We start from the raw sequence: 13,693 nt of genomic DNA, 5'->3' as shown, positions 1-13,693 counted from the left end.
GAAAGGGGTTTTCTTTTAATCTTTCTAAGGGACTGAAGTTTGACGTACAGTTTAGGAAGTTAACAAATGCATTTTCTTCTGCAGGGGATAGTCTTGGTGTTGCTCAGTTTCTCGCCATATAAATTGTACTTGATAACCCAGCTGAATTAAATACATACTTATGTATTTCATCCATTCCTGTATCTCTATTTTTAACATGTATTCTACCACAGGTCCATCTGGGGGAGTTGTTATTTTATTAACAGACAAAATGTTTCACTGCTTTAAGTACATCTACTTTTACTTACATGAGACTCCCAAACCATCTTACAGAAAACCGGAGGCAATTCCAGTGACTGTTATTTGGGGGTGGGGGAGAAGGGATAAGTAATTTTCTTCAAGCTTTTTTTCACCTAGCACCTCTCATTCCTTTTCCATCAATCATGTCTATGTTTCACATACAGAGAGAAAACAAAACAGAATAATGGGGTGACCCAAGTAGCTGTTGAGAGAAGGCAAATCCATCACCCATGGAAACAAAGCACTCTTTTACTTTTCCCTGTGTCCGTCTGAGATGCTCCTATCCATCCTGGCCCTGCCCTGTGGGCAGCCCACCCGACATCCTCACTAATGCAGGGAACATCCATGCTCCAGGTGCCCACATCCCCAGGACTCACCTGAGCGCCGTTCTCCAGCAGCACCTTCGCGCAGGCGACGTGGCCGCCCAGGCAGGCATCATGGAGAGCCGACACACGGTCCGTCGTCACCAGGTTCACATTGAAACCCTGCAAGGCAGGGCAGGGGGTGTGAAGGGAGAGTCCTGCCCGAACCATACAGCTGACGTGGGTGCAAAGGGTGTTTGGACTGTGGCAGGGGAGACCCACACCACTGGGCGCAGGAGGGTGCATGTCAGGGAAGGTGCGTGGGTTTCTTTAGTGCTGCCCAGTGCTTCCGTGCTGGTCCTCAAAGATGTTGTTGGGGTTAAAGAGGAAGCAAGGACAAGCTGTATGTCCTATTTCTGGTTCTTTAAAATGCATGGTCACTCATAGGACAGACATCACATTTCCATAACTTACAAGGGTGATGTTTACTTCCTTGTCAAGACCAGCACCAGGAGCTGTAGCTGGTGGGATTCAACTTCCCGAATGGGGCTGCCTCCAGCTGCTGTTACCTGAGCCCTTGGGTCCTTTGACAGGCAGAAAGAGGCACCCCTAGGATATGAGTCATCCTGTACTAAAGCAGCTGATGAATTGTCAAGTCAGATGAATTGTGTCCTGAAAATACTTCCATTGCCCATTGTGTTTCGCTCAGAGGCAGTAAGTACCTAGTAGACCTCTTATTTGACCACCCAGGAAACATGTTACACCAAAAGGAAAGAAATGTGATATAGAAATGCCTCATTACAGGTATTTGCCTAAATGACAGTTTTTACATCTACTCTCATGCAAACAGAAACCAGACATATTCACAAAGGGGAAAGCAATTGTCATATGTGTTTTCCCCAGAATGCAGCTAAATCTCCTGGTAAGTAAGATTTCGCAACCATGTGTAAAAACAGGCATGGAAGCATCTCCATTTTCCTCTTATATTTTGTAATACAGTTGGTCTCTACCTGATGTGCTATAAACTCAACAGCTCACGAGATGGCAGCAAAGCACTTTCTGGTATGCAGCAGCAAATGAGCTGGGCAGAAATAAGTTATGAGCAATGTAACACTGTAAAAAACACCAGTCCCCATGCAATGAGCATTAAAAGCAACCACTGTAACCACTTTAAGATAGAAATTCTATGATAGAAAAACAATTTCTTTTCAGTTATGTGGAAGCATTATTAATGTAAAAGCCATTGCTAAAAATTTCCCATACATTACATCAGTGCCAGGGGAATAGATAAAAACTTGAAAAAATGTTGAGATTATTCCATTTTCTAATTGTATAGGTGTGCCATACTTAATGATCAGCATATTCCTTCAAGAAGAATGTCTTCTAGATAGTCCTGTAAGAAGAGGACCACTTTTCTCAATCATTATTTGGATATACATATTGAAAAAATGAAATTCAGTCATTGAAAGTGAAAGAATAAGTATTAATATCTTGGGCAAAACAGCAATCCCTTCCATTAAAAAATGGAGATGAAGCTATAGATCTTACTATAGCTGTTTGCCAAACACTGCTCATGTTAAACCTTGTTTTCAGATGGTTATAAACTCTTCCCAATGTATCTGAAAAATCAAACTCTTCCTTCAGTGCTGGAAGAGGCACTGATGAGTTCCTGAGCTCATTTAGAACTCCAGCACTCCATTATCCCCTTACATCCAGGTATCTCTTGCAGAGCAGAAGCCTCACTGGCTTTCTTGAAAGCTATGGTCCCATGGCAGAGACTTCTGAGTGTCCCACATATACTCTAAAGTATAGCTCCATATTTAGTTTTAGGCTACTAGAGTAACTATACGAGAAGCCACAAGCAATGACTATGCTGCTCCATGAACGGCTTCATCCCTACATTTGTCAAGCTGTGGTGACTCAGCTCCAGTTCACTCTCTACAGACATTGCTGCCTTGATCTGTTTTCATCAGCAAGGACCCTCATCCTTCACTCCCAAAATTAAATGCCTTTGGGAGAAGGAGAAAGGGTGGATTAATTAAATGATGTATAACCACAATACCAGGTGTTTTTCCAGTGTATAACTGACCAGTGTGTAACTGGGGTAACCACAACAGTGGGTGCCCCTCACTAATAAGATGGTGTAAGGTCAGTGTAAATGGAGATAGAGAGGGTCAGAAAACCAGCAAAGTCCTGAACGAATGAGCCCTCTTCCTTATTATCTCTAATGTCCATCACTTCCTTTTCCATAAAATCATTTGTTATCATCAGGTGAAGGAAAGAAGGATCAGGAAATGGGAGGGGGTAAACTGGCTGTAAACAGCAAACTGTTTTAGCTGCCGCTGTGACTCGACAAGTGTCTGGATGGAGGATTTTACACCCTCCGCTTCACTCCTTGAGGACATAACCCATTCGAGCTATGGCCTCACTGTTAAAAATTATTTACTTTGAATATAAGAAGTCTGACGGGCAAATCACAGGGTTTACACTCAGGGAATTAATGTCCCTGCAGTTGTCTTTATTGGGACAGAGGGGGGTGGGCAGATGCTCATTCGTGCCAGATGAGGGCATTAAGTTTAAGCAAAGGTTACTTACTACCTTTGAAGAAGATGGTTGGTGAAGCATGAAGAACCATAACCTGTCCCTTTGCAGCTGCACACTTTCATATCCAACTTCTTGTCCTTTCTAGTATGTTCTTTCCTCCTTTCTTTCTTTTGCCTGAACTCTTGATTTCATTTGGAGCAGAGGGTTTCAGGCTGACAGCTCTCTCTTTAGGAAGACCATGCTTGCTGTTTTGTAAAGTAGGATGTACTTTACAGCTTTCTACTGTTTTTTTTTTTTTAAATAGCTGATATGTGTGTGTGTGTGTATATATAAATATACACACACACACACAGTCTGTATTCTCAAGCCCAGTTTGCATGATTTATCATTAAGAAAGAGCCAAAGGCTCATTGTTTATCACACAGCAAGGTACAAGCTGTAACAGTCTTTGTTCCGAGCTTGTCTCCAGCATCCTAACTAAGCAAACTAATACATTCCACAGGTATGCATGCAGATATATTATTTATACAACTGTATTTCTTACACAGTCTATTACCAGCTCACCAACTCACAGATGCAGATCAACAGAAACTACGCTGCTTCCCAACCTTTTCTTTACCTGTGGGCTTTTACCTGTGCAATCAAGGTTTTCAAAGACAGGAGACGTCCTTGGAAGGCAGCGTCATGAAGAGGGGATCGGTCTGCCCAGCTGCCTGAAACAGCAAATGGATAAAGGTTAACTCAGGCAAGCAACAAAAGCAGATCCTAGGGGGACAGGGAAAAACCAGCTGTGTGTAAATGCAGATCAGGACTGAAATCAATGTGGGGTCACTATTTGATAAATGGATTTCAGCAGAGCAGCTGAAGGCTTAGCACTCCTGAGAAAACTGGTTGCTTGCTAAGGGACCTAAACAAAAGCTTCTTGGCAGAACTTTTAAAAAGAGCTAAAAACATGCTTCAGCAAGGACCACAAGTATAGGGATGCTGGGACTCACCCAGGGACTTCAGAGCCCCACAGTTCTGTTCAAAAATGTATCAGCCTCCACCTTTCCTTGGAAGCTTTTGTCACAAATCGTATTGCAGCTTCTCTTGCACTTCATTAAGAGACTGATAGCAGGGAGATGTGGGGATGACTTGTCCATCAAATGAATTCTAGCATGTCCCTGGCAGTTTTATTTCCTGAACTGACAATTTCATAAATAATATCCTCCAGCTCAGACTAGTGGTAACAGGTTTCATCCTCCTCCTCACTGGAAGGTTTCAGAAAAGACATGGAAAAATAAATTCTGCCTGAGGGTTTACTTTTCTTCCTTAATCATTTTGAGTTGTTGAACTGTTCAGACTCCTTCATGTAGGCTAGCTTACCCTTTTTCTTATCTTAATCTATTCATACGCCAAGAAAAAAATCCTAGCTACTACCTACAGCCATAGTCAGTCAGCCCAGGTTAAATCCCTTCAACTCAAGAAAGAGAGTATATTCACCTAACCTATATTAAAATTTATAACCACACCGTGACACAGTGCGTAGTAAGCATTTCTCCAAGGGACAGCTGCATTTACAGTGCCACAGGACAGAAGCAATACCAGTGTTTGCATTCACGCTCTGTTCTACAGCAACCCCATGAGCACTATATTTGAAACCCTTGTCCTGTGTAATTTTTTCAGCTATGCCACACACCAGAGAGAATGGTTTTTTTTTATCTCCATTTCAGGTGTTACCCGAGGCAGGGAGAAATCAATGAGAGGCACAGACACATCCCTGGGGACTTGAGGCCAAGGACACAGCAGAGGTTTCAGTCTTGGGAAAGGGAATTTCCTTTTGTTACCCAAGAACCAGGATGCACTTCAGCTCATGGGATTACAGTTTTAACTATAATTACTACTTTTGTTTGCATTTATTTAAGGAGCTGTTCCTGGGCTCCTAAGGCAGGAAGGTGGCATGGAAAGACCAGCCAGCACAATATATAACCAGGCTCCTAAGGACCAGGTAGGACACAACAGGCAAAATGATGGACACGGGAACCAGGTAGGCACTGCGAAACATTTTCCTGAAAACTTAAAAAGAAATTCACATTCCTTATCATGCTGGTGACTGAAATAGCCAAGCTCAATTCAGAAAGTCAGAAGACATTGCAAGTGACAAAAAGCAGGGCCCTTGTAGAGCAGGAAGATTCAGAAGTAACTCACACAACAGAGCTACAGTGCCTTATTTAACCTTTTACACATCTAGTATAGCATGTGCAAGCACACGTCAAATGCATTTACAATGCACGTGTATGCACACATACGCCTCACCGTGAAAACACATACTGCTGCAAGCTTCCATGCGAGCCATAGCAACCTACCTCCCTGAAACGTGTGGCAAATATAGTTCCCATACAGGGCACATCTTCCCTTTCCAGTGGTGAGTGACATATCTGGTAACACTGTGTCTTTTTAAATATCTACAGATAAATTAAGTAGCCCTGCTGCTGCTGCTGCTGCTGCGCTACTTCACTGCAAAGGGAAAAGGCTGGGAAGCTCCGCCTGTAATCCAATACAGTGCCCCAGCAACAGCATCACATGTTCTTATGTTTTGAAAGATTATCCTTAATGGCTTTTTGCAAATGGCAACTTGCAGATAAAAATACGTTGTGGTCTGCTAAATATCAAGCCCCTTCAATAAGAACCTGCATGAAGGAAAAACTGCTGCTTGCCACATACCTGACTACAATTGCATGAAGGCACTTGGAAAAAAATGACAGTAATACATTATTGGCATTACATTCTGGAGAACAGCAAAAAACCTGATAACCCAGACATGTCTGTGTATAAAGGCTTTGTAAAAAAAATGCTTTGCTGCAGTATTTCTCTTGGCCAGATCTTAATCTCTCTGTTTCGGGTGGTCATCTCAAACCACCCGTGTTCCGCTCACATCCATGTGCCTGTCCATGGCAGTACTATTCATCATGAAGCAAGTACCAAACAAATGAGTCACATAAAAATCTGTGATGTCACAATGCTGACAAGAATCTTCAAGTAGGAAAGGAAGTCCTCATTAGTAGTAAATTTAAAATACTGTGTCATTTTAATTAGTGGAATTACCAGGCATGCAAATGCGTGTCTACTCATTATTGCAGCAGTGATGTGGAAGAGCAAAATCACTTGCAAAAAAACCCCAAAGAAAATAAATTACCTACTAAACAGCCTACTAAATACAATATAGTCCCATGTTCTAGTCCCAGATAGAACAATTTTAGCTGTGTTGATTTTTATCATCTGATTTAACAAAACAGGAGTTCTTGGCTTGGGTTCATAAAGTCATTAGTTGTATACTCCTGTATCTCCTTTCAGAAAATCAGCATGCTAAAACTTTTCCCTAAATATTCTCTGGCAGTAAAGCTAGTTATTTAGCAAAACCATCTGTAACCCCTGATAAAGAATGCCTTGCTTCCACGAACAATCTTTTTATTTACCATAGTGTCTTGAGCAAATGTTGCCCTCATTCTAGCTGGGTAATCTTTGGAGTCTCATATTTTGCACACCTAAATCATGCCAACACATACTGACACTGTGAAGACCCCAGAAATGGAAGGCACTTCAGGTTAAAACATTCACCCATGCATTTAGCAACAGATTCCTCATTTTGTGGCAAATCAATTATTTAAATCTCACGTTACAAAAATGTAGCAAATATACATTTAAATGTTAGAGTGTCAATATTTTTACTTTACCTGGGACTATCCCATAGATCTCTTCTGCTATTCTGGCAGCCTCTTTTCTATTGCCTTTAACAATATAGAAATGGGTCAGCAAAGCCAAGGAAATCTTAATTAAAAGTTTAAAGCAAAACAAAGCAAAAATAGCAAAATAAATGTTGGTGAAGGCATGGAGTATAGAACTGCCCTCCATTTTAGTTTGCTCTTTGAATAGTTTTTCAGGTCAGCTAAGTTGCACTGGGCTATTCTTGGTATCATATGTCAGTTATTTTAAACCCTCCAGAACCTCCTGTTCCTCAGTTACCAAAAATACATTCTGGTTTTATTTGGTATGGGCTATTTGATACCAAATAACAATACCAAGGATAAGAGAGTTCGGACATCCCATGCCATATAGGAAACAAACAGAAAAGATTTTCCAAACCCACATGAAAATAAATTTTCAGATGGATGCTCTCCACACCACCTGAAAGCCTATACACCCACATTATATTTATTCTTTGATGTAGCTGTTCCATTTATAAAGGCTGCATAGGTAAAGCTGCACAAATTGTTCAGGGATACTGCAGGAAGAATACTTTTCTGTCTTTCCCATCTTGGTAACAGGCCTCGCTGGTACTCAGATACAGAACAAATGCAAGTGTATCAAAGAAAAGCATTATCATGAAAGAATCTGACATATACCCACATATTTTCAAAGTCAGGGCTAAGAAGTCAGTTATTCTAGGAGGGGAAAAAATATATCGAAAGTGTGTAATCAGAAACACATGATAACATACTGGTATTTTTCATCACTCTGGGATAAAGAATGGTGTCTATTAATATCCCTTGAAAACAGCATCTTACTCTTTTGAAAGAATGGAAATATTTTTACATTATCCATCACTGATTCAAATACGTCATATTAGAAACTGAAGAAGATGCACCCTTTCTTTAACTGACCTTTTTTCTTTCTGAAGGTACATGGCTTCCACAGAGAACAGAGTATTTTTTCTACATGCAGTTAAATGAATCTATGCAGAATACCCAATTTCCTTTTTATTTAAAATTTCTTGATTCCTATGTTCCTATATGCACAGCAGGAGGGAGATTTATTTCTTTCTTTGAATCCCCTCCTTGCCCAGGTTCTCTTACCCTTCAATTTACACATCTGTCAAGGGAACAAGCAGGATGACTCTCATGTCTTAGGGGTTCCAAAGAGATGGTGGATATGCAGAAGGAAATTTTACAGAAAATTATTTCCCTGGACATTTTAGATGCAATTTGTTTTGTTTCGTAGCAATACAGTTGGCTGGGAAACAGTACCTTGCTGTCTTTACCACTCTGCCCTCCAGGGTACACCATTATACTACATAAAATATGTGTGGACACACTGAAAAAAATACCTCAAGCTATTTTTTCACTTTTCAAGTGAACCATTTTTTCTAAAATTCTGAATTTAACCAAGATATTACATTTTTACAAATAATATCTTACATAAATATTGTGTATACCTTTCCTTCCACACTAATATAAAACACCTGTAGAAACTAGAACACCTATGAATCCAAAAGAGGGAAATAATTGCCTATTTTTAGTCACTTTAATGCTGTTTGCCACAGAAAAAGTCAGCTGAAGACACAGATTACATGGCAAGAGAAGTTCAGTTAAGGAATCAGAGCAAAACAGTTAAGTTGGCTCAACTGGGAAACAAAAAGGAGAAATTAGTGAACAAAGGTAGACCAAAAAAGGGATGATCAGTTAGCCCTAGAAAAATATGACATAATAAAAACACTCCTCCCAAAACCAAAGAAATAGCAAAAGGTGTAAAGAAGGGACTATAGGATGCAGAGGAAAAGAACAAATGAACAAAATTAAGATCATTACAAAAAAAAGGTCAGCCTAAGTGATGGAGAAATCTTTCTCACAGAGGATCCACAAAACTGGCATTCAATAGGATATAAGAAGGAACAGCACCTTTTAAGAGAAAGACCACAAAACAGACTTTTACTTGCAAAGGAGATCCATTGATCTTCTTTCACAATCAGCCTGGCAGATAGTAGGTAGAACTGGAAAAGTCCACAACCCTCAGAAGAATACACGAAACTGCAGATGAGGTTATTTCCACTGAAATTCTCTTATCCCAAAAGGAGGGTGAAACTCTAATAATATTGAAAAGCTCCTCAGGTAGTCTAAAAAAACGTGGGAAAGTTTGACCACTTGGAAGCAGTTACAGGTACGTGATGCTTCCAGAAGAAAAAACTCTATTTGCATAGTAGCAAAATCACCCTCCTGGCTTCAAAACAAGACAACTAAAGACTTTCAGTTAAATTATGGAGTTCAGAAAAGGTCATGTAATCTCTTAATCTGCTCTTAGTGTACAAGAACACTAGGAAAATTACTGCAGTGGATTAAAAAAAGAATCATCAGTGGGAAGACTGCTGAATAGCATGGTGGGAAGTATTAATACTGCTGAAGATGGTAGTCAGGTAAGTTGTAGCGAGATCTGGTGTGATCACTCAGAAACATCTGGTATTTCTGAAACTAAAGGAAGGTGAGTAATGTAATGCAGGCATCAGAACAGATATAGCACAACGGAAGAGCAATGACAACACAGAAACAGGAATCTCATCCTTCCTCCCTCACTGTTTTGGACAGCATCATTGTGACCTGAATGAGATGGATTTTGCAACTCCCATCGATAGGCTGGAGTGAATAAGCCAGCCCTCCGTAGGAAAACATGCCTTCTTGAGAACTTCTGCAGAATAGCCAAACTGCTCCATGAATCACACTAGCTTTCAGCTAGGGGAATTAATAAATTGACACATCAAAATATCCAGAAAATGTATTAATCCTTCAATAAAATTGTCATGCGATGGTGAATGAATAAAGTAGTTCAGCTAGATCCTCCAAAGAACTGAAAGCTAATGTTTGTATATCCTTAATTTACAGAAACACAAGGAGTAAGCACAAAAGGAAAGGCAGTCCTGCTTAGAAGACCACTGATTTTCACTGCTATTCACCTTAACTTTAACCAACAGTGAGGAATGTCAGATGTGACCTGAAGAATTTGGCAGGGATATAAAGATTAGAGGGATCCTCTTCTCAAAGAAATTTAAAGAGGTATTAGTCTGTTCTTATGCTAGACACTGAATTACAGCAGTGCATTTCTAATGTACATAGTTGGGAGTCTGAATATCAAATATATTCAATCAAAGTAGGACAATTGGGAAAACAAAGGAGACAGAAACCTTTTATCTCAAAGGGAAGAAATGTGAACAAAGATGTACTGTAGAGCCTAGCTATTTCTTTTCTACCAGTCTGACCTAATAGATGACACTGCTTCCTGTAGATGCCTCGCCTCGTTTATATCCTGCAGCCAGCACTCGTGCAACACTCCTCTGCTCTGAAAAAGGGAGGTACCGAGTGACTCACTGCTCACTCTCACACAAGCAGATGTGGGATTCATCTCACCCATCCACCACCCATCGCACCACCTAACGTCTGGTTATCTAAACTCCTGCTGCTGCCTGGGCAAGAAAACAGCAAATTCCAGCAGGCAATTAATTACCCTCCCGCCTGCCCCCAAGGCCTGTGCTAGCAGGGGATGACTCCTTCTCCCGCTGCATGCCGTCACTCACTCCCGATTAAACCAGCTTCAAGAACTAGTGTGTACTAGACAACCTGCATAGGCATGATCAAAGTTCAGTGAATCCTGCAAAAATATCATTTCCAGAATTTATACCCGTGTTGAAGCAACTCAGAATCTGAAAACAATCGAAACTACCTGTTAAGATCTGCATAATTTCAGTAGAACAGTAAATTCAGATGTATAACCACATCTTGCCTTTAGTTTTGTTCCCTTAACAAAAAATATCTACCTTTTATCCAACTATGTCAACGCTAAAGTAATTAGGAAAAACTGTGGAAGTCGACATACTACTGAATGTCATAAAAGATGTACAGCAAATATGACGAGAGCAACTTAGTGATAGTAAATCAAACATTAAAAATATTTAAATATTTTTTTTAATTTAAAAAGAGTTTGCAAAACCATTTTCTTTTGAGATTGATCATTATTATATCTATTTACATAAAGTCTATATTTTACTGGAGTACTAAAAAGATGGTCTTGTACAATTATTTGTCTATCAGCCTAAGCAAATACAAAAAAAAAAAAGGACTACTGAAGAGAAATAAATATAAAAAGGGAGAAAAAATAAGTTTATTTTTAAAAGATGCAGAAAAACTTGATCACAAAAATAAGCACGTTACAGTGTATTTACCTTCTTACAGATCTACCCACATCCCTTAAAACACAACCGGAAAGGCAAATCTTACATTCATACTTTGCTTGATACTTGTTCTGGTTTAACACACAATTTTCAATTATCAGCACACTCTCTATACCTTAATTCACAGTGTCTGCATATAATGTATTGGAAACACATTTTTAACTTGTGCCTGCAAGATGGAATTTCACTGCAGATCAATGGTCCCTTCTATGAAAGGGGGGGACCTTCTATACAGGTTTTTGGGTGTTCCCTTCTCCTCCACACCTGAGGCTCTGCTCTACGCAAGACATGACTCAGCATCGCTCTATTTGGCGACATTTCCCTCGCATTTCACAATGGCCATGTTACCTACAACCACAACTGAAACATTTTAGATTTTTTTTAATAGTTCTTTTATTAATTTCCAAATACAAATTTCTAAAATACACTTATTATCTCTTCTCAGTTTTTTGTTATTGTGGTTATTTTATTTAAACTTTTCCATTTCAGTCACTGATGCTTTCTAAAATGGTGAATGACTCAGTGACATCATCCTTTACTCTACCGCACAGGGCGGGTAAGTGAATCAGTCCCACAAAGAGTTTGGTGCGATACAAGTTGTGTTACTTGAGAAACAGCATATTGGTTGTTAAACCAGTTATGGGTTATGTTTTTGTGGCAGCTTGTGGAGAATGTTTTGTGATCATCATCTTTCTTATAAGAAGTCCAACCACCAGTGATGGGAAAGAGCAAGATGAAGTATATTTCTGTACTTTCTAATTGTCTGTTCCCACATATTAATGAAAAATATCCATTCTTTATGGAAAGGTAAACAAACTTTTAGATAAACTGTAAATGTGTCTTGTAAACAAGATTATAACAAGGTTTTATTTTGTTATTCATAAGTACACAATGTTCCACAAAAGAGAGAAGTTCTCTGACTAGATTCTCACAATCCTGTTGAAAAATTAATTTGTATTTGTTATAAGAAACCAAAAAAGAAATAAACCAGAATAAACAAAATATTATTAAAAATATATATATGTTAACATTTCCCTGGAATGATGATCAGTATTTTAAAAAAGATGTTATAAAATCAAATGTTATTTAAAAAAAAAAAAGGAATATAAATTCGAAAAGTAAAATGTTACTGTAATTCCACGATTTATCCATAATCTATGTGGCACCATTTTAGCTGACCTCCACTTTTAATGTAGAGTTTTAAAAATTCAGATTGTAATACAATGCATATTGTACATTACATATCAAAGGCTAAAAACTCTAGTAAAAGAGACCAGACTTTGTATATGGCGTTTATTTCACATTACCTTTCTCTGTTTCAAGAAAATATGTTCAATGAAATTATAAAATGTCAGATGTTAACCCTAACGACGTCCCTACACAGATAAGATGAAGTTGTCTTTTAAATACTGCCCTTCAAGGGTTTGGAAACAGTATTTCCATATTGCACAGTTTTAATATTAATACAGTGTCCAACACTACAGAATACTCAGAACCATGAAATCATATGATTTTTAGTCTTCAGTGACACTTGAAAAAGAAATTAACTCAGTGCATTAGGCGGGGGGCAGCCTCAGTGTTGGCTGACATGAGTGAGATAAATGCCTCCTCTCACACATTCGTTCGTATATTGTGCTGCCTGTTATCCCAGGCACAGATTACTCAGGACTGCTGACAGATGCAAGGAGTCACTTATTCCCACCCCCGCTCCCCTCTCCATGAGAAGCCTACCTATTGGTTATTTCCACTGAAGGGCTACCTTCTCAAGATTTCACTTGCAGAACCTGCCTGACAGTGCCTCTGTATGGTCTAGGTGAAATCACTGTCCCTCACAGAGATGGACAGAAATGCCATTTTGGTCATAAGTATGGGGAAGGAAAAAGGAAAATAATAATAAAAAAAAGACAAATAAGGGCGTGTGTGGGAGGGAGGAGAGAACAAGCAAGCCTGATCATGCTTGTTAAGCCCTTCATAAAGTTCTCTCAAGTGTGGGTGCACAGGCACACACACGTGTTCCTTCACACTTTGGCATAGTCTGCTGGAGGGGTTTTCAGGCCTGAGCTGTTTCTGAAGGCCGTGTTATCTCTAAAACATATAATTTCTTCACCTACACACTTAAAAAAAAAGGCCATAAACTTTACATCACTAACACATGTAAGTGAACAGGACAAAAATAGCACCTCTGAAAATATCAAAAATTCATTATGGAGTTTTGATTTAGAAACTGTCTAGGGAAGAACTTCAAAGTAATAGCGCTATGCAGGCAAAACACTGTCACTGGGACACAACTGCTGTCAAATGTCATTTTCATCTTAGGAGAGAAAAGGTGTGCTTTGTTGGGTTTCTAATTAAATATTTTTAAATAGGTCTCAAAATAAAAATCACAGTAAATATCAGGAATAAGCAGGGACTACTGTAAGCTAATAATTTTTGTGGTTTGCTTTCCCAAATATCACTACAGTTAACAGTCACTTTCTGCAATATTCAAGTTGTTGAGAAAAATCTTGTATTTTTGTCTCAAAGGCTTTTGACACATATAAAAACCCATGTTCTTCTCCCAGCTTTAAGTGCAAAAGAGATGTCCATAAATTTGGAT

General features: G+C 39.2%; 1 protein-coding gene across 1 annotated transcript; it reads right to left on the bottom strand.

Annotated features, from left to right (window-relative positions):
• Window positions 1-656: 656 nt before the first annotated feature.
• On the bottom strand, window positions 657-7,016 carry LOC104528596 (ankyrin repeat and SOCS box protein 11; the record flags this gene model as incomplete). The annotated part of the gene is made up of 3 exons (XM_010172647.1): window positions 6,839-7,016; window positions 3,759-3,838; window positions 657-764 (listed from the first exon to the last, which is right to left on the bottom strand). Coding segments are annotated over exons 1-3 (366 nt in total), but the record flags the coding sequence as incomplete, so codon positions are not given.
• Window positions 7,017-13,693: the final 6,677 nt, after the last annotated feature.

The sequence above is a fragment of the Antrostomus carolinensis genome, unplaced genomic scaffold (genome assembly GCF_000700745.2).
Source record: "Antrostomus carolinensis isolate BGI_N321 unplaced genomic scaffold, ASM70074v2 scaffold17057, whole genome shotgun sequence".
NCBI lineage: Eukaryota > Metazoa > Chordata > Aves > Caprimulgiformes > Caprimulgidae > Antrostomus > Antrostomus carolinensis.
The sequence above is the reverse complement of the archived record's forward strand: the minus strand, read 5'-3'. Positions and strand labels throughout refer to the sequence as shown.